Source organism: Homarus americanus, unplaced genomic scaffold, assembly GCF_018991925.1.
Source record: "Homarus americanus isolate GMGI-L3 unplaced genomic scaffold, GMGI_Hamer_2.0 scaffold19244, whole genome shotgun sequence".
Lineage (NCBI taxonomy): Eukaryota > Metazoa > Arthropoda > Malacostraca > Decapoda > Nephropidae > Homarus > Homarus americanus.
Window position 1 is genome coordinate 9,236 of NW_024742923.1, and position 20,546 is coordinate 29,781.

The following is a 20,546-nucleotide window of genomic DNA, read 5'->3' on the forward strand; positions in this document are numbered from 1 at the left end:
CTCTGCATAATGAATATATCTTGAATAAATACACGACTATCATGAGTTACGCAGGATTTGCGGTATATCATAAACAAAGATTTTATTTTTATTTTCTATATTATAACATTTATCTTAATGATAAATCCTGCACATGGTGTATACATTTTGAGAGGAGGCCCCCCCCCCCTCTCCTCTCAAAATGTTTAGACCAATGTGCCTTGAGGGTCCCGGGCCCCAGGTTCTGTTTTTTTTTAATCTAATATAATCCCATTTTTAAAAGTAAAGTGAAAAACCTGGTCCTCACATCGTTATCGTTGCAGGATAGTTCAGGATATAGTGGTCACAGGTACAAAACGTTGGCAGGCTATTAGTGGCATGAACAATAGTACAGGGAACAGTGGTCACAGGCACAAAAGTGAAGACAATGTGCCTTTCAGCAGTATGTGGTGGTATAAAGGTTTCAGAGGAATACAGTCGAGTAGCTGTAGTAAGGGATTCGTGGTAATTAAACACAATAGACCACGATGATGTAAATTGAAGGTAAACTCGAATAGTAATATTTTCATGAAATTTCCAATAAAATAACCCGAACATTACCGCTGGCGTAAACACAAGACGGAAATCTGACAGGTACAAAAATAACCTCTGCCTCACGCAACGTTATATAAGAGCGATAGCGAATGATGGTATTTGTTTCGAAGATGTTAATATACACTGTCAATCACTACTCAAGTCTTTTCCATATTTCTTAACAAATCCTTTATTTTAGTTCTTTGAACCTTGTCGTGTCCTAAAAGGTTTCTTTACTGGAGAAAAAAAACCAAGTGCTAAAATTAAGTGGAATTCTCAGTGGCAATTATTCGGGAGTTTGCACTAAAAAGTAAAAACGATTTAAAGAATTTACTGAAAAATAGTCGTATCCATTAACTTTATACTATACAAGAGTGAAGCGCCAAATAATACTAGATAAATCAACAGTAAGAAATATGCGGCATTGTGATTTGCTGAGTCACGCTGATGCTGGTCAACACCAAAGATGCCATCGAGGAATAACAATAATAATTACATTTTAACGACCAAAAAACATGACAAATATATACTGTATGTATGTGAATCAATAATATTTATAAAGTGATGATTAGTCTCCTCTGGAAATATATGCAGAGGAGGACATACAGTACTGTAGGTAAATACAGGCATGCACCACATTGCACCAGTTACTGTAGGAAAATATTGGCCACGACGATTGGTGGCGGCCTGGACGCGGCTCGCTGCTCTTGTGTGGGTGTATGACTGTGTACACTTCTTCACCGATTCTTATAACAGCTACTAAGACTAAGCCACTTACAACACAAGCAATATAGGTGACCCCGGCTGAGACGAATAATGTATTTTTTAAGTTATACAAGTACGAAATGAAATTACATACAAGATCTTTAAGGTGTATAATATTTTCGTCGTCAAGTTTCAGGAATACTCTCAAACAAATTAAATTGACGACACGAGTTAAGGCCTAGACATCAGTTTCATTTATTGAATTTTCCTCGGATCTGGTGATGAACGAACGCATTTGACTAGTGTACAGAAAGCTACAGACCCGCTAACACACAGTCAGCTTTGGTCTCTCATTCTTTCTCTAAATCTCATAAATTATCAGTTTACATAGACGGTAGACCTACAAAACGTCTAACAACGCCCCTCAAGTATCGTGTGGTGTCTCGCGTCCCTATTACAAGTTACAGATGCCTGTCAATCATCTCACAGTAGGACAGTCTCGTCACTCCGTCAGTTAATCCGTCAGTCTCCCATACCACCTTTTCCGCCTGGAACCTGTCAACTGCGTCTGGTTTGTTGCACATTATTCAATTTTCAATTTCAATTGTTTATTCCTTGATAGAGAAAGCGGGATCCTAGTGCTGTCACTAGGTACCCCTGTACAATAACACCAGAAGCATCTGGCAAGTGTCACAAGTATATACAGAATAAATATTATAAAGGGGCTTACTAAATCCTAAGGAAGGAAGGATATTCCTTTAACACATTATCAATATTATTTACATAGTATCTGGCCAATATGGGGAGGATCATCGTGTCTCCGTCAGGGGGTCGTGGAGTGGTGGTCCAGCAGGCGTTACGGAAGCGTTGTGTGTGGGGACATCTTAGGAGGTAGTGGATAAGGGTGCGGCTGTCGGGTCTTCTGCATAATGCACAAGAGCGTTGCTCAGGGTTATTTGCGATATTTTTCAAGTGTGTCCTGTCGTAAGAGCTAAGACTTACTTCTACCAAGTGAAAAACTATCTGTTCTCCTTCCATGATAACCACGAAAAATAATAATAATTTAAGATCCGTATATCATTATGGAACATGAAAATATTAAAAGAGTGGGTGAGACAGCACTGACACTATCAATCGAATGTGGCGAAAAACGACAAAACAATGAAAACAATAACAATGCCCAAGAAAGAAATAAATCGACATATCACACTAAATTTACACCCTGAGAATAAATTCTGGACGATTAAATTTCCATCAAACATACCCTAGCAATTACTAACTTTGATTTCAAAAATTTAATTTACAAGAAAAACAGACAGCCACTACTACTACTAATAAAGTTGTCTTTCAATCAAGCTCACTCATATAAGAGTGAATCCACATACTGGAATTTAAATGGGAGTATAAATGAGTGTTATTTATGTTTGAGGGCTTCAGTGTAACCTCGCGACGTCCCTTTTGAAATCGCCAAACATTTTTATTTTCACATAACAGATGATTTAGTGGAATTATCTATTTAAGAGAGAGTATGAGAACGAGAGAGCGAGGGAGAAGGGACCTACGCGGGCCCAGTACCTTCCAGCACTTTGCAACAAAGATCCTCCGCGAAAACGGCTAGATGGCTCGTAACCGAATAACAAAATATTAGGAAAAGAATGATACAGAGACAAAGAAGGAATAAAGATAATAATCACGGACAATAAATTTCCCTGTACTTACGAAGTTTTCGAATAAATCATTACTATTAATCTCATTTTAATTCCACTAATGATCGTGTGTCTGGCACACACTCTCCTTGGGAGCATCATTAGGACGCCAGTGGGAAAAATGTCTTACGGTGGGAGCAACAGGCGATGGGTAAGGAACTCCGGGGCCGGGGGAAAACCTTTAGTATAAGGCTGTGAGGTGGTGTGCTGAGTAACACAACGAGGTACACTTCACGAACCCACCTGGGACGTACCAACGGCAAGGAGGTAAGGAGGAGCATTATATATGTCCCAACGGGACGAAGAAACTGCATTATTTGAGACTGAATGCGAAAAGGACCTAGGTGTGTGTGTTCCAACGAAATAAAGTTCCCGGCCATTATGAGAAGGTAATCCAAGCAACTAAATTGCTAAGTCTTATAAGAATGTTCAGTTATTCAGACAGTCGGTCCCTCCTAACGATCTTCAAGAGGAATAAAAGCTTCCTGCCAGGTGTACAGTCCAGTCCCTGAGATATGCTAGGCCTGCCAGTTGGGATTGAAAATATTCAGAGGGCCACCAGACTGGTGCTTAGACTTCAGCATCTCAGCTACCCTCAGAGATTAGAGTGCCTGCAATTGCCTAGCCTATACTACAGACGGGCAAGGGGGGACTTAATTGAGGTGTAAAAAACATCTCAAAGGGCACGCTTAGCCCCACACAAGGGGTCACAGGTCAAGGTTAAAGAAGTCAATAGTCTAGAAACTGTGAGGGCAACTTTTTCAGAGTGAGAGCTAGAACTCTTGGAACAATCTCCCAGAGGAGTTGTGATGGCACTGGAGTGAGCTGTTTCAAGATACGACTTGACAAGCACTGGAGCAGGCCTGATACATCCAGGAGCCAGTGCATGCTCAGTACTTGTCAACAGTGCGTAACAGAGAAATGACCGATAGCCAAAGCGGCTAACGAGCGAAGAGGATAAAATTAAAAGTAAAGTAGATATCGGGCAGAATTTAGTGTGTTTTTAGTAAGAAAAGAGATAAATTATATAAGTTACACAGCTTAGCATATTGAAGATATATTTTCATTTTACATAACATTCGGAGACCAAACTAAATAATTATATATTTATTTTCTCTTATAACTTGGAATAAAAGAAAGTATCTCTTATCATATAGTCTCAGTACATCTTAGCCGTCAGTATTGTGCCTAAGCAAGTTAGCTTACTTTTGGCTGACAGTTTATTATTTAGATTTCGTCACGAGTTCCTTCAGGGGGAACTTAACTGACGAACGTTTGAGAATCCGGAAGGTGGGAATGTACAGCATATTTGTGTTCTTTAGTGTGTTGCTAGACCCGTGTGTGTGTGATTTAAAGAGAAGATCTCGTGTGCATATTATCCATCCGGCACACTTAGGAAACGTACACGCTTGGCTGACCAAATTCACCTTAGCCTTGATTACCAGACTACCTGCTTCCTCCCTTGCTCCCGGTGACGTAAGGAGTACAGAACCTTCCTCCTCTCAGTTGTAGGTGATGTAGGGGAGCAGAACCTCCCTCCTCAGCTGTAGGTGATGTAGGGAGCAAGCAGGAACCTTCCTCCCTGAAGCTGTAGGTGATGTAGGGGAGTGCTAGAACCTCCCTCCCCCCAGTGGTAGGTGATGTAGGGAGTGCTAGAACCCCTTCCCTCTCAGCACAGGCGTGATGTAGGGAGTGCTAGAACCTTCCCTCCCCAGTTGTAGGTGATGTAGGGAGTGCTAGAACCTTCCTCTCAGCTGTAGGTGATGTAGGGAGTGCCAGAACCTCTCCAGCTGTGTGGTGCTGTAGGGGAGTACTAGAACCCCTCCTCAGTGGTAGGTGATGGTGGGAGTGCTAGAACCTCTCTCTGCGGTAGGTAAGGAGTGTTATTTTGTGCATGGAAACCGGAAATAATATGCCTTAAGAACATTATCTTAATTACAGGCGAGTGTTAAGAACCTTCACCTTGTTATATACACATCAAGCTATACACCACACCAAGCTATACACCACATCAAAGCTATACACTACACTGAGCTATACCACACCAAGTTATACACCACACCGAGCTATACACTACACCGAGCTATACACCAATACTGAGCTATACACCACACCAAGTTATACACCACACTAAGCTATACACCACACCAAGCTATACACCACACCGAGCCATACACCACACCGAGCTATACACTACACCGATATACACTACACTGAGCCATACACCACACCGAGCTATACACCACACCGAGCTATACACCACACCGAGCCATACACTACACCGAGCTATACCTCACACCGAGCTATACACCATAATGAGCTATACACCACACCGAGCTATACACCACACTGAGCTTATACACTACATCGAGCTATACACCACACACTGAGCTATACACTACACTGAGCTATACACCACACCGAGCTATACACCACACCGAGCCATACACCACACCGAGCTATACACTACACCGAGCTACACACCACACCGAGCTACACACCACACTGAGCTATACACTACACCGAGCTATACACTACACCGAGCTATACACCACACCGAGCTATACACCACACCGAGCTATACACTACACCGAGCTATAAGCACCACACCGAGCCATACACCACACCGAGCTACACACCACACCGAGCTGCTACACACCACACCGAGCTATACACCACACCGAGCTATACGCCACACCGAGCTATACGCCACACCGAGCTATACGCCACACCGAGCCATATACGCTTACACCGGAGCTATACACACTGAGCTATACGCCACACCTCGAGCTTATACACTACACTGAGCTATACACTACACTGAGCCAGGCACTACACCGAGCTATACACCACACCGAGCTATACACTACACTGAGCTATACACCACACCGAGCTACACACCACACCGAGCTATACACCACACCGAGCTATACACCACACCGAGCTATACACTCACACTAGCCAGCACCACACTGAGCTATACACCACACCGAGCTATACACCACACCGAGCTATACACCACACCGAGCTACACCACACTGAGCTATACACCACCGAGCTATACACCACACTGAGCTATACACCACACCGAGCTATGTCACACTGAGCCATACGCCACACCGAGCTATACGCTACACTGAGCTATACGCCACAATTGAGCTATACTACACCGAGCTATACGCCACACCGAGCTATACACCACACCGAGCTATACACCATACCGGAGCTTATACACCACACCGAGCTAAGTACACTACACCGAGCTATACACTACACCGAGCTATACACCACAATTGAGCTATACACCACATCGAGCTATACACTACACCGAGCTATACACTACACCGAGCTATACGCCACACTTCGAGCTATACGCTACACCGAGCTATACGCCACACCGAGCCATACACCACACTGAGCCATACACCACACTGAGCCATACACCACACCGAGCTATACACCACACCGAGCTATACGCCACACCGAGCTATACGCCACACCGAGCCATATACGCCACACTGAAGTTATACGCCACACTGAGTTATATTAATCATACTGAGTTATACACCACACTGAAAGCTATATGCATATTCATACCGAGTTATATACCACACTGAGCTATAGTGCCCACACTGAGCTATACACCACATCGAGTTATACACTGGCTACCGAGCTATATACACCACACCGAGTTATACACCACACCGAGCTTACGCCACACTGAGCTATACACCACACCGAGCTATACATCACACTGAGTTAATACACCACACTGAGCTATACACCACATCGAGCTATACACCATAATTGGAGCTATACACCACACCGAGCTATACATTATACTCAGGTGATATAATTAATCAGATGGGAGACAAAACAGAGACTTCACCCCTAACAGCAGACGAGCCGAGAAGCTATACCAAAGATGACGACAGTGTGGGGTGATCGATCTCTCTGCTGGGGTGTTCTGCTGTGTTTACTGGTGCCTCTGCTACTTCTGCTGGACGGTCAAGCAGCTGCCCAGAGTACAGGTAAGTAAGCAGACAGGAAGCTTAAACACAGGTAAAAAAGAATTAAGATATTAATTGTGGTTTTGATTTGATGTTTTAGATTCTTGAAATATCTTGAATTCATTACGTCACACATCTCAAAGACGTATACACCTTTCTCAAGATACTTTTAGCATATACATATTTAATTATGTATACAGTAAATCCTTGTAATATATATGTAATTATGTATATATCCTTGTGTAGTAACATATAATATTATGGTTTTAAGCATGAATGAGATAATGAGTTGTGTTAGCCGATAGTGAACGATGTGTGTTTATTTCGTATCACTTAAGTATGGTTTACTGTGATCTATTATTATAATTTGTATCCGTAATTGCACCTGTGCCTGTACGGGATAGCTGACGGGTTGAATCTGAACACTCCTGAGAATATAGCAGGGTTAAAAGAGCTCATCGCGACTGCCAGTACTCTGAAGAATATTTCAGGTGAGTTGATGACGTGTGCGTGTGTGTGTGCTCATGTGTATGTGTTGTGTGCTCGTGTGTATGTATTGTGTGCTCGTGTGTATGTGTTGTGTGCTCGTGTGTATGTGTTGTGTGTTCGTGTGTATGTGTTGTGTGTATGTGTTGTGTGCTCGTGTGTATGTGTTGTGTGTTCGTGTGTATGTATTGTGTGCTCGTGTGTATGTGTTGTGTGTTCGTGTGTATATATATTTAATATTATAAATATGCACATGTATTAGCAATAATACTCTGACATATATGTATTTAATAATGCTCGTATGCATATGTTGTGTACTCATGTGTATGTGTTGTGTGCTCGTGTGTATGTGTTGTGTGCTCGTGTGTATGTGTTGTGTGCTCGTGTGTATGTGTTGTGTGCTCGTGTGTATGTGTTGTGTGCTCGTGTGTATGTGTTGTGTGCTCGTGTGTGTGTGTTGTGTGTTCGTGTGTTCCATATAACTGACCCCCCTCCCCCCAGATCCTCAGATCTTGGAGCAGTTGGCCACCTTAATCCTTCAGAACTCCTACATCAACCAAGCCATTAGAGTGACCGGCCTCGTCGACTTTCAGAATCTTCAAGGTAAGACTCTTAGAACCTTCAAGGTAAGACTCTTAGAACCTTCAAGGTAAGACTCTTAGAACCTTCAAGGTAAGACTCTTAGAAGCTCAGAGTTATAGATTTTTAGAACATGTTTTAGACTTTCAATTACAAGACTAGCGAGGTCATCCTAAAACTATATCTTGCGCTTGTGAGACCTCAGTTGGATTATGCAGTTTAGTTCTGGTCACAGTAATACAGAATGGATATAGAACCCCCCTAGAAAGAATTCAGAGGAGAATGACAAGACTAATCCCAGGCATTAGGAACCTTGAGTACAGAGACAGGTTAAAGCATCTTAATTTGCACTCCCTAGAGAGACGTAGAGTGAGGGGCGATATGATCGAGGTGATATCACAAAGGTACTCAAACTATCCAACCAAGAGCGAACTCATGACAATGGTTTTAAATTGGACAAATTTAGATTTAGGCGCGAGATAGGTAAACATTGGTTTGAAAGTAGAGTAGTGGATTAGTGGAACAAGTTACCGAATATCATCATTAACTCGAACACGCTGGGTAGCTTCAAATATAGGTGGACGGATATATGAGCAATAGGGGTTGGGTGTAAACTGGACTGCCCAGTATGGGCCAATAGGCCCGCTGCGGTTTCCTCCATTCTTCTGTTATAATTTAAGTTTCAGAATGACCAAGTATAAGTTTCAGAACCTCCCAGTTTAGACTATTCAAGGTAAAACGTTCAGAACCATCATGTTGAAAACTTTCAGAACCTCCAGATTAAAATTTTTGAGAGCCTCCAAGGTATCCATTTGTTTACTTACAGTTGACCTCTCTTTCTCTGCCTGACAGGTCACTCCCTGTTGACCTTGGCAGCCTCCAAAGGGATGATCTCACTGGCCAAAACATTACTGGATGCTGGAGCCTTTGTTGACCTTATGGACGAATCAGGTAAGAATAGTATGCGTGTGTGTGTGTGTGTGTGTGTGTGTGTGTGTGTGTGTGTGTGTGTGAGAGAGAGAGAGAGAAAACGTATCTTTTTTTTACTGGGATTAGTCCACCCAGGCACAGGTCACTGACCCACATCGGGGCCTAGGGGGCGAAAATGTAATAATAATAATAATAATAATAATAATAACAACAACAATAATAATAATAATAATAATAATAATAATAATAATAATAATAATTATAATAATAATAATAATAATAATAATAATAATAATAATAATAATAATAATAAAGAAATACAAAATGAAAGAAAAAATCAAAAGTAAGAAACAATAGATGTATGTTGTGTTGTCACTATTAAGTGAAACAATTGAGACCTGCAATTGTGTGTAAATGAGGCAGAAAGTCAGATCAGCAACCTGGGACTTGGTCACAATTTTCGTGATGCCATATGGCAGCAGGGTCTACCATTAGACAATACATTATGCTTCCAATATCTTCCCAAGGCGGTAGTACCTCCCTGTTTGGTAGCTGCCTAATACCTACTACCTATGTGGTGGTGTGAGAGAAAACGGTGTGTGGTGGTGTTTTAGTGAAAAACAACAACTACTTTAGTGTATCCAGTATAATTATGTAAATATAATTTCTATCCGTCAGTTTGTCTGTCTGTATTTATGTTTCTGTCTCCTTTCTCTGCCTGCATTTTTACTAACGTGTCTTTACCTGCGTATGTATATATGTATACAGTATATGTATGTATGTATGTATGTATGTATTTGTGTCAGGTTGGACGTGGTCTAGTGTGTGTGTGTGTGTGTGTGTTTCTACTTATGTGTCTGTCTGTCTGTCAGGTTGGACGAGTTTGATCTGGGCAGTGAGGAACAACCAGACGGAGATGGTCAAGTTCCTGCTGCAGTACAACCCCGACGTGAACATCAAGAACAAGAACTACGGTGAGTCACTCTTGTGTTGTTCCAGAGTTACTCCAGAATCACATGGGTATTTTGAGTCACTTGTGAGCCTCTTGAGTCAATTTTGAGTCACTTCTGAACCTCTTGACTCACTTCTAAGCCTCTTGAGTCGCTTCTGAATATCTTGAGTAATGTTGAGTAACCTTCCGAGTCTTTTCAGTAATTCTGAGTCATATTTGAGCCTTCTAATTTACTTCTGAGTATTGTGTAATCATCTCGAGAGTTCTCAGTGCACAAAACAGACAGGCAATTAGCAACGGGGTCAATTTTCTACCAGTAATGTGATCTCTGACATCTAGGGGACACGGCACTCATCTGGGGGGCACACAACGGTGACCTGACCATTGTGTTGGACCTGCTTGCGGCGGGGGCATTGACCAACCTACCCGATAATGATGGTAGGTTATCCCTTATAGCAATGGTTTTTAGATCTTTCCACGTGACGCCTCCTCCTCATCCCCGTACCAACCTCCCCCCGCCACCCAGTTTGAAAGAGTCCTGTTTGAATATCGCTGTTAAACCAAATTCACAATATATGTTAATTCAAATCTCTTGATATACTATACTTATTTACATATGTTGTCAATCATTAATTCACGGTTCTTAATTGTTTGTCTTGAGAAATACTGCCTGTGTCTGTGTGTCGTGCCCACCCATCCTCCTGTTGACTGTGGCTTCGGGTTGTTACAGGAGACACGCCACTGATACAGTCTGCTGGAGGTTATGGTGAACGTGCAGAGGTGACGAGGCAACTGCTGAAGTACGGAGCCCAAGTGGACCATCATAACAACTTAGGTACGTACGTGTCACACACACACACCATTTATTTCTGATGAAATTTGTGGCCTAATCACAGGAAAAGTTTATTACACTTCTAAAGTCAGCTGCACGTTGATATGCATATTTACGTACAACACAGGTTCAACGTTAAGTTTCCACAGGTTGGACGGCGTTAATGTGGGCAACGAGGAAAGGACACCTCGAGGTGGTCAAGTTAATGCTGGCGGCCAAGGCTGACCCCGACAAGAAGAATTTTGAGTATGGTAAGTCTCCTCCCTTTTCTCTCTTCCCAGTGTATTCAAACATGCCTTATTATTGCTATCATATTTCCTGTCTACTTAATACTCATTCAAACACGTTTATAGTACCGCACTGTAAATTAATTCACATTAATCGTTATACATGTATGCTATATTAACGCAGAGACCAATTTACACCATATTTATAATATTTGTAGCCTGTTTATACTATGTTGACATTGGTCGTGCGTCTGGCAGGTGACACGGCTCTGGGATGGGCGTCCGCTGAGGGCAATACGGACGTGGTGAGGGAGCTGGTGGCTGCTGGTGCCAACCTAAACCTTAAGAACGATAACGGTAATAAGCGAATTTTTTGTATTTATTTACATGTTTTATTATCATCACAACTATTCTATTTTATTTATCTTTTTAATATTACCATTGCAACTAGTCCGCACTCTTAATTAATTTCACCCTCAGGTATATCGCCCCTCACCTTGGCAACGAAAAAGAACCATCCTGAGGTAGCGCGGATACTGTTGGCTGCCGGCGCTGACATCAACCAACAGGGAGAGGATGGTGAGTTCTATATTATATGACTTGTTGGGGAGTAAAAGGCGTTAATTTCTATGGTAAAGTCCTTTGCAGTACGACATGTTGGACAATATGTGGCGTACGATATGTTGTAGTGCAGTGACTCTAAAATGTATACACACAACAGATTTCCTGGTGATCGCGTGAATGCTTGTATTACAAAAGCAACAGTCTTCATTTATTGGTGTGCGGCATACATCAACAAGTGAAATCAATATAATTCAAGCATTCACACAATCGCCAGGAAAATCTGAGGCAGCGTGTGTGTGTGTGTGTGTGTGTGTTATTTTTTTTGAGACACCCCGTATTCCCCCAGTAAACGCTGGTTATGCTCCACAGGTGACACGGCACTGATGGAGGCAGTGTTTAAAGAGATGCAAGGCATGGTGGAAGTGTTGCTACAGTACTGCCCTGATCTGGATATTTTCAACCAAAACAGTAAGTCATCCACCATATCAATAATGTTTGGATCGCATTTACACTAGGCATCCCAGCTTATTTCACCCGATGATTAGCCACCCTAACGCTAAACTAACCTAACATGAACTTCGAGTCCAGTGAGGTTTACGGCTAATTACTAGTATATTACGTGTTATATCAGACAAATATATTTCACACGCAAACAATTCCTATTCCAATTAAAATGGTTTAATATTCTCATCTTAATGCATTTTTCAATAACAGGGAAGACGGTGACAAGTATCGCCTTCCAGCGGAAGAACTTGGAGATAAAAAACATGATTTCAGGTAAGCTAATTAGAGTTAAATTTCCGGAATGTGAATCGAATATGGTTATGGTAAAATCTTTGCAATTTCGACGTCATTACAGCCAACAGTTTTGTGTCGATGTAGCAGTTTCATCTGAAATGTGGGTGATGAAATGTTCCCTCAACATATCGCACCAGGCAGTTCGCTTTGAGATTCCGTGGAATGTAGAGCTGGCGACTGATACATTACCCGTCACAGGAGACTGCAGGTGTTTCGCCATTTTTTCTTGCATTTCTTGTCAATAAGCTCAGGGAAATAAGGACTTTACCGGCCACTAAGGTTCCGGATTTAGTTCTCTCTCTATTTAATGTTCTAATTGTCGATTTATCTTTCCATCCATCAGGACACAAAGACAAATCATGTATTCACAACAACCGAATTCACGTGGTTGGAGAAACGCGGTACGACAACTGCCGTCAGGTACGATGCTGCCATGGCTTGTGGACCCCTACAGGTGTCGCGCTGTCCACCTGCGGTAAGTTGAAACAGAAAGGATGATTCACAGCGCTGTTTACAGATGTGACAGTTGGTGTTACTGATCATATGTGATTGCTATTCCTCTGAACCTCTCTCCCTCTCTTACCAGGGCCTTACCTTATCAACCATGTCTTTATTTCTCACCCTCCTCCCCTTACCAACCCTATTCTTACCCACATCCTTCTCCCCTTACCAACCCTATTCTTACCCAATTCCTTCTTCCCTTACCAACCCTATTCTTACCCACTTCCTTCTTCCCTTACCAACCCTATTCTTACCCACATCCTTCTCCCCTTACCAACCCTATTCTTACCCACATCCTTCTCCCCTTACCAACCCTATTCTTACCCACATCCTCCTCCCCTTACCAACCCTATTCTTACCCACTTCCTTCTTCCCTTACCAACCCTGCTTCACACTCCCTCCCTCCCCAGGACGCAGCTGTAAGACAGTGGGATCTCCGGCTGGTATCTGCACGTTGGTCGACCAGTGTCCACAGCTGGCGGATGAGTACAACAAAGCTCAATCCTTCGACGAGAAAGCTCACTTCATCAGGATCTACAGCTGCCGGTACCGCAGGTTAGTCCAACATTAAGTGTTGACTAAGCTTGTTTGTTTACGTTTATAGACTGAGCGAGCGTGAATATGTTTACGCACAAAAGAATAAGTAGAAACCTCTAATAAGTACAACTTAACCCTTGTTAACACACCCTAATATTTACACTAAATAGTGTAAACAGCCAATACATAATTAAATAGATTTATCAGATTATTACTAATTCTAAATGTTAATAATATAAACACTTTCTCCTATAGCGACGAAGACGTGCAAGTGTGCTGCCCGATAACGTAAGGTTATCGTACTTCACAACACGAAACTGATGTACAGTACAGTACACGTGTTGTGGTACTGCTGCCAGGCATATGGGTGATATCCAGGCTATCCTCCGCTCCTCAAGAAATCAGGAAACATTGATTAATTATGGTTTGGGTGGATTAGTGTTGCTTACATAATATACAGTATTGCAATAATGCCTGTTTACAGTATATATATATAGGGGGAAGTAGGAAGGTTATCACAACATTGGGTAAATTTTCACTAATGCACCGGTCTTTGAATGGATAATAAAAATATGTTTTTCCGATGTTATTTGATGAGTTTACAACGAATTTGATATTAATTTCAGCCGGAAATCAATAGTTTTGAGATTCCCCCCCCCCCCACCCTGCCCATAAATCTGAACGAAAAATATTTTTTTTAGTAAATCACAAAAAACAACAAAAAAACAGCAAAACCAAACCCAAGCTGACCTGACCTAACCCAACACTATTTTTCTCACGAAACTCTGCAATTGACGTAAAATAATAATCTCTATCACAGAGGTAGGGAGCACTGTGTGATGGGAGGTCAGACCTTCTCTGTGAGACGTAAACAACAAATGGCCACACTTGTGACTGACCAAATCTAATAATATTGAAAAATTAATATCTCACTTACCCTTAATTTTCGTCGGAAATATCACAGGAAAAAAAAGGTCTTAGAATTGTCCAAACATTACGAACAACATATTAATAACAGCGAGAGAAATACCGGGGCAAGATAGAAAATTCACCCAACATTGTATCATAAATATTCTTTGACTGGCCTCAGACTTATTTAAAGTTCTAAAACAGAACGCAAATATTTGTCCCATTTTCGGTCAGGATACTAAATATCTAACTACCTGCTTGTTACACGACGCATGCTCAGATAGCTATTTTTTTATTGGCTTTTGAGGATATTTTAAGTTAGTGCCTCAGCTTGAGAGTTCTTGTAAATTCTCCGATTTCTTTAGTTATTCAGTTCTTTAAGCTGCTTCATACAGGACATAATGAAGCATTTAGGTTTGGTGGGAACTTAACTACTGTATACTGTGAAGGAGTCATTCTTAACATTTCAGAAATGAACTCACCTTAGTAACTCTCCTAAGTAACGTAGAATCATAGCTGGGTAACCGAGATCCTCTGTTGTATACTTCAATGTACTTGTATATTAAATGGGAACCACCTTACGTAGTTTTAAGTACAGTATCTTCAAGAACAAGTGTAAATTCCTCTCGGTAAAACCCACCACTGTCTGCCGACCTTCCTCGCTCAGGCAACTGTCAACAGTGTTGCCACATTTTCAGATGGGAATTATCGTACTGGATCTTCAAAATTATCGTATTTTCGGTAGAATTATCGTGTTATTATTAAATACATTTTTTAATTATTGCATTCCCAAACTTCATTATCATGTGTACCTGGGATTATTAATTGAAAACTTACCCATTATAATTTTCTTCATCAGAATGATACCTTTGTTACTGACTTATAATCAGGTAGTATCAAAACTAGGACAAGCAATGAAAATCATATAAGTTTACAGTAATATCATATCCTTTATTACAAAAATTATTAGAAGGAAAATAAATATACGCCATTCTAGAGAATCAATATGAATAAGAGTAAGCAGTCATTTACATAAAACTCAAATCATTCTTAAATGTGCTTACTCTTGCAGAATAATAACTCAGTAAGACCATATTAAAAACATATTTTCAATGATCATCATTAGCCCTCTACTTCAAGATCCTCATCTGTCAAGTTGTGAAACAATTGTGCAAGCATATCTTCTGGGGGCGAAAATTTGACACATGACCCTGAACTTTTGAGGCACTCAGATGAGAGAAGAGTTCCATTTACAGTTTTAGTTTTTAGCCCATTTCTTTGTTTGCGGTAATTTAGTCTAAAATTTTTCAAGTGTGGAGGTTTGCACACTCCTTACGTACCATTCTGCTTCGTAACGGCCACCATAACCAAATTTACTGTCACACTACTTTCAAACCCAAAATTATCGTACAAACCGTACGGTAATAGAAAATGGTATCGTACATCGTGTCAAAGATGAATTTATCGCACATGTACGATAATTATCGTACGTTTGGCAACACTCATTTGTTAATTGATCGCGTCATTATCTTACGTCTGGCAGCGGTACTAATTTCGAAGTGTTTTGTTATATTGCTTCATTTATACATTTTCAGAGACATTTATTTATTTTTCATTTAGTTCAATATCGTGTGCTTCTTTGTACTGTTTACAGAATTATTTCAATAATTTTTCCCTAAAAAAAAAGTAGCAGTAATTATCGTACTTTGTCATCTCAATCACGCTGTGTTGAACTTAATTTTTCGTTAGTTGTGTATACATTTGTTTATGGAATTTATACAATTCTGTGTGTAATATAAAGGCATTTGGTTATGTATATCTGTTCGTCATACACAAATAAAATATTAATGTTAATCACAATGTGGGTATTACTCTTCCCTATTAAGATAAGATAAGATTCCTCATTACATTAATTCACGCCTACTGATTAAAACACACGTTTCATTCACACAATAATAGTTGCTGTTGTTTACACCTGAAACTTGATTGCTTATAAAAGTGTGAAAATTTGTAATATTTACATGGATTATTATTATTAACCACTGGTGTATGTAATTTTTCTTTTGTGCAATAACATCAGGTAACTCCCTCTGAACTTACCCACAAGGTTAAGGGAATGAAAGATAAATGTAAATAATTTATTAGCTCTCTTTTTTAAAAGCTCATTAAATAATCATAAAATGTTAAAGACACAGAGTATACAAACATCTACTGAATACACGACTTACACTACAGTTCTTTGGCTTGGGTGACGGCAATGCTGTACTTGCTCGAGATGACGCTACTGGTTGGTGTGAGGCTTTGACCTCTGGAGCTGAGAGTAGAGGCTCGCCAGGAGTCTAAGTCCTCAGACCTGGAGGTGCTACAGAGGCAGTTCATTCCATGCAGCTGTAGTCTCGTCCCTGGAGATGCTACTCAAGATGCATCAAGGCTTGGGAAAGCCAGATCCTCTGTTGGGCCTGGAAGCGTTGCAGATTTCGGAAGGAATAGGAGGGCAGGTCTAGGAGGTCATGGTGTCAGGGATGGAAGTTTACTGCTGGAAATGGTGTGTTCCAGACAGCCAAGTTACTGTAGGGAGGAGGGGGGATGTTCCAGGCAGCCAGAACCTTAGATCTAGTAGTCTCAGTAGAGCCAAGAGGAGGGAAGGTCTAGCGTGGATAACGTTAGATCAATGGCCGCACCTCCGGTAAAGTGGCTTCCAGTGGGAAGTGCGTCTCCAACACTTTGTTCGACTGAGGTTCCTTCGAAGTTTCCTTTTCAGCGTCAGTGTCGCCTTCTGCCATGAGTGCTGTGTTCTCAGTGGCTGCCGGTTCATTGGCCTCTTCAGTAGGCATCACAAGAGTAATCTCCTGCCTGTGGGAGGGAGAAGACCCAACTGGAACTTGAATTTCCTCGTCGGGAGGGTCAGTGAAGACGTCGTCATCCATGGGAGTGTCGAGACTACACGGACTGAGGAGAAGTGTTGGTTGTGTTGGCAGGCCAGCACCAGGACTGGTTCCAGCCGCCATGTTGTCATCTTCATGGCTCTGTTCATACACACAAGACAGGTGATCTGGCCGCAGGTGCAGAGGGCAGGGAGGGCTCTCCAGGCCACTGTTTTCCTTACCTGGTGTGTATGCCTCTCTCTCGACGGCCCCCTGACGCTGTAGGCGAGGCTTGGGGCGGACAGGCGGCGGCCGAGTACATGGCGTCTCTTTCACGAATTGACTCTGGCTGAGTTGACGTGTTGGTCCAAACCCGCGTCCATCGCCTCTCCGCAATGATCCTAACCTAGATGGACCACCGGGCTCACTGGTCTTCACCCTACCGCTGCTGTTAGACGTATCCGACGACACAGATGAGCGAGAGATGCGCCAGGTGGCTGTCGATGCTGAGGTGGCCGAGGAGTCTGGCCGAGACGACGACAAACTACTCTCCTGCGAGGGCTTGTTGGATGCTGCCCAAGAATTGTGGCGACGACGGTCCATCATCCTCAGTGTGGTGGAGCCGCGGCCTCGGCGCCAAGTGTCTGACCAAGAGCCGCTGTACGTGTCGCTGGAGAGAGAAGTGTGTCGGGGCCCTCGGTGCTGGGCGGGGTCCGTCTGGTAACTGGTGTCGCTGGATGAGGTGATTTCCTCCGCCCCCTTAGTGCATAAGAGGTATTTTAGTGAGATGAAAGTCCATCGAGGACGTTTATTCTTTTCTTGTTTACCTTTGCAGCTGCACGACTGTTTGTCTCCCTGCGAGGTGTGATCAACTGCACTGTTTGTGTTGGCGGGCGTCTGACGGTTGCTGAAGTTGGACGAGTGGCGACAGCGGCCGATGCCTCTTGTCACGCGCGACTCTTCAATGGTCTTACACAACATGACACAATCTTTCTTGAACTGCTTAGTCAAGAGAGCGTAGAGGAAAGGATTGCAGCAGGAGTTGAGAGGTAATACGAACACAGTAAACACTTTCGCTTCCTCAAGGGAGATAAGATGAATGTCAAAGGCAGCAGTTAGGGAAAAGAAAGCAATGGGCGCCCAACAGATGAAGTCTGTGAAGACAAGGAGTGCCATGCGTTTGGCAATGCGCGAGTCATTGCTATTCCATGCCTGTGAGCCGCGGATGGCACAGTAGATCTTGAAGTAGCACCCCATTAGAATGAGGAAGGCCACGCCATTGATGAACATCAGGAACACAACGTAACCCAGACCAGCGCCGTCAGTCTCGAAGGGCAGACAGACAGCAAACTTGCGATAGTCAGAGACCCCAGCGAGTGGCAGAACCGCCATGGTGATTGCAAAGACCCAGCCCACGGCCATGATGTAAGCAGCCTGCCGGAGGGATAATCGCTTCTGCAGGTGCATAGCGTGTGTGATGGCGTAATTCCTCTCCAGTGTGATGACAGCCAGCGTGTACACAGAGAGCTCTGAGCTCAACACTCCCAGAAAGCCGGCCACTTGGCACGCCGGGGACATCTGCCACGGGATGGCATACATACGGAACTCCCCAAGCGTTGAGGCGTCTGCCACGGCCAAGAACCCTGCAGAGGAGGCCAAGGGTGAGTGGGTGACGGGAGGATACAAAAAGGTTACTATAAATTCCAGAAACTCTCTCGTGGATAATGAGGCCATAGATAAATGATGAATAAATAGGTCCAGGCAAAGAGTGAGGAGGAGAGGCAAGTCCTGATGAAGGCCGAAGAATACAGTAAATAGATAAGAGGAAGAACCCAATAATAAGGGGCATCACTAACATAACTACAGTAATGAGTTCTGCGTCAGGCAGGTCTCCAGCTCCGTCTTACTCACTCACCGAGGTACACGCCCATGAAGAAGTCAGCGAGGGCGAGGTTTGTGACGAGGAAGCGAGGTACGTCCATCTTGGCGTAAGCGGCCACCAGCACCACCACCACCACACCGTTCCCCATTAGCGCCAGCAGGAACACAATCCACACCCCGCACCGCAGTGTCCACCAGTCGAACAGGTCACGACACGGCATGAACGGTCCTGTGAACGAAATCAACACAGGTCACACGAGATCGGATTAACAGCTTAACTTATGGTTAGATCAAGTAATTTAGGGTCAAATTAATCGCTTCACTTTAGATTAAATTTGGTAATTTTCGGTCAGATCAGGTCAAAACTCATAAAGGGTGATGCCTAGAAATCATCTGAGGTCACGATATACAAAAAAGTACCTCACAAAGAGGTCATCTCAGGTGCACTTAAAGTCAAATCAGATTACTTGACCAAATTAATAAGGATTCGACATAACATGAACGGCCCTGTGAAGGTGAGTGACCAACCTTCACACAGTCTCCAGGTACCAATGATTAGTGTAATTGTTTCTGGTCTGGTAAGAGATGGCAGAACTGGTACACAACAAGAATAGATCAGGTTAGCTGGGTAGGCAGACATAATTAGACTAGCCTGACCTTTTAAAACAAGGCTTGAAATGGTAGGTTATAAGACTGACCCTTTTTAATCAAATTTGACCATTAATAAAAAGACTGACTTTCTAAGACGAACCATTCACTGCGTAAGACTGACACAATACAAGACTGACCTGGCAAAGGGATGCACTGAGGCCGGATTCGAATGGATGGCGTGACGGGAAGAGCCAGATGGTGTTGACGTGGTGGTGGTGGTGGTGATGACGAAGACGAAGGTGGTGATGGTGATGACGAAGACCCGGCCGTGGTAGAGGCGATGTTAGTGGAGGTCGACGGGAGGTCAGTAGTAGTGGTGGTGGTTGTGGTGCCGGCTAGGGAGAAGGCATCTGCCAAGTTAGCCCACACCGATTCAAACTTATCCAAGTCTTCTACAAACAAAAGGAACTTAAGTTAACAAAAACAACAACAACAACTATGTTCTCGGGGGTTATCAAAACTGAGAGGGGCATAAACTTAGGTCATCAACTTAGACAATTAACTTCTGCTCCATTTAGGCAATTTACTTCTGGTCAACTTAGGCAATTAACGCTAAACAACTCAGGTAAATTCAGGTCATTTAGGTCATTAACTTGTTATCTTAGGTCAACACAGGTCATCAAGTCAGTTTTCAATTCTTGCCATTTCAGTTCATCATGATCATTAAAACAGGTCAAGTCAGGTCATTTCAGTTCATCAACGTAATAAAATGAGTCAGGCGATCACTTTCCTGTCTGTGGATTCGTAAAGACAAGAGTATATATATATACCTGTACATGCAGACATAAATACACCAAAATATGTGTGGCTATATATACACATGTATATATATACAGTACAGATGTGTATATATATACGTACA

At 42.6% G+C, this 20,546-nt stretch overlaps 2 protein-coding genes across 8 annotated transcripts in view; one reads left to right on the forward strand and one right to left on the reverse strand.

The window, feature by feature from the left end:
• The first annotated feature begins 3,096 nt into the window (after window positions 1–3,096).
• LOC121877078 (ankyrin repeat and KH domain-containing protein 1-like) lies at window positions 3,097–14,031 on the forward strand. Of its 2 annotated transcripts, none has more exons than XM_042382707.1 (16): window positions 3,097–3,230; window positions 6,862–6,994; window positions 7,378–7,464; window positions 7,961–8,062; window positions 8,891–8,989; window positions 9,841–9,942; window positions 10,260–10,358; window positions 10,651–10,755; window positions 10,902–11,003; window positions 11,238–11,336; window positions 11,460–11,558; window positions 11,913–12,011; window positions 12,258–12,320; window positions 12,685–12,816; window positions 13,253–13,397; window positions 13,635–14,031. In XM_042382707.1, the coding sequence occupies exons 2-16, from the start codon at window positions 6,889–6,891 to the stop codon at window positions 13,669–13,671; spliced, it is 1,476 nt and encodes a 491-aa protein (XP_042238641.1). In that variant the 5' UTR covers window positions 3,097–3,230; window positions 6,862–6,888; the 3' UTR covers window positions 13,672–14,031. The 2 variants fall into 2 exon arrangements, with proteins under 2 accessions (XP_042238641.1, XP_042238642.1); XM_042382708.1 differs by having other exon boundaries at window positions 3,107–3,230; window positions 6,828–6,994.
• A 2,381-nt stretch (window positions 14,032–16,412) lies between these two features.
• LOC121877079 (leucine-rich repeat-containing G-protein coupled receptor 4-like) overlaps window positions 16,413–20,546 on the reverse strand; it is a 64,269-nt gene continuing 60,135 nt past the window's right edge. For 5 of the 6 annotated variants that reach the window (XM_042382709.1, XM_042382711.1, XM_042382715.1 and 2 more), the window contains 3 exons: window positions 19,822–20,076; window positions 19,068–19,262; window positions 16,413–18,795 (listed from right to left, as the gene is read on the reverse strand). In XM_042382709.1, coding sequence (XP_042238643.1) covers window positions 16,952–18,795; window positions 19,068–19,262; window positions 19,822–20,076 — 2,294 coding nt within the window. In that variant the 3' untranslated portion in view covers window positions 16,413–16,951. The remainder of the gene's footprint in view (window positions 18,796–19,067; window positions 19,263–19,821; window positions 20,077–20,546) is intronic. The other variant, XM_042382714.1, reaches the window with a different exon arrangement.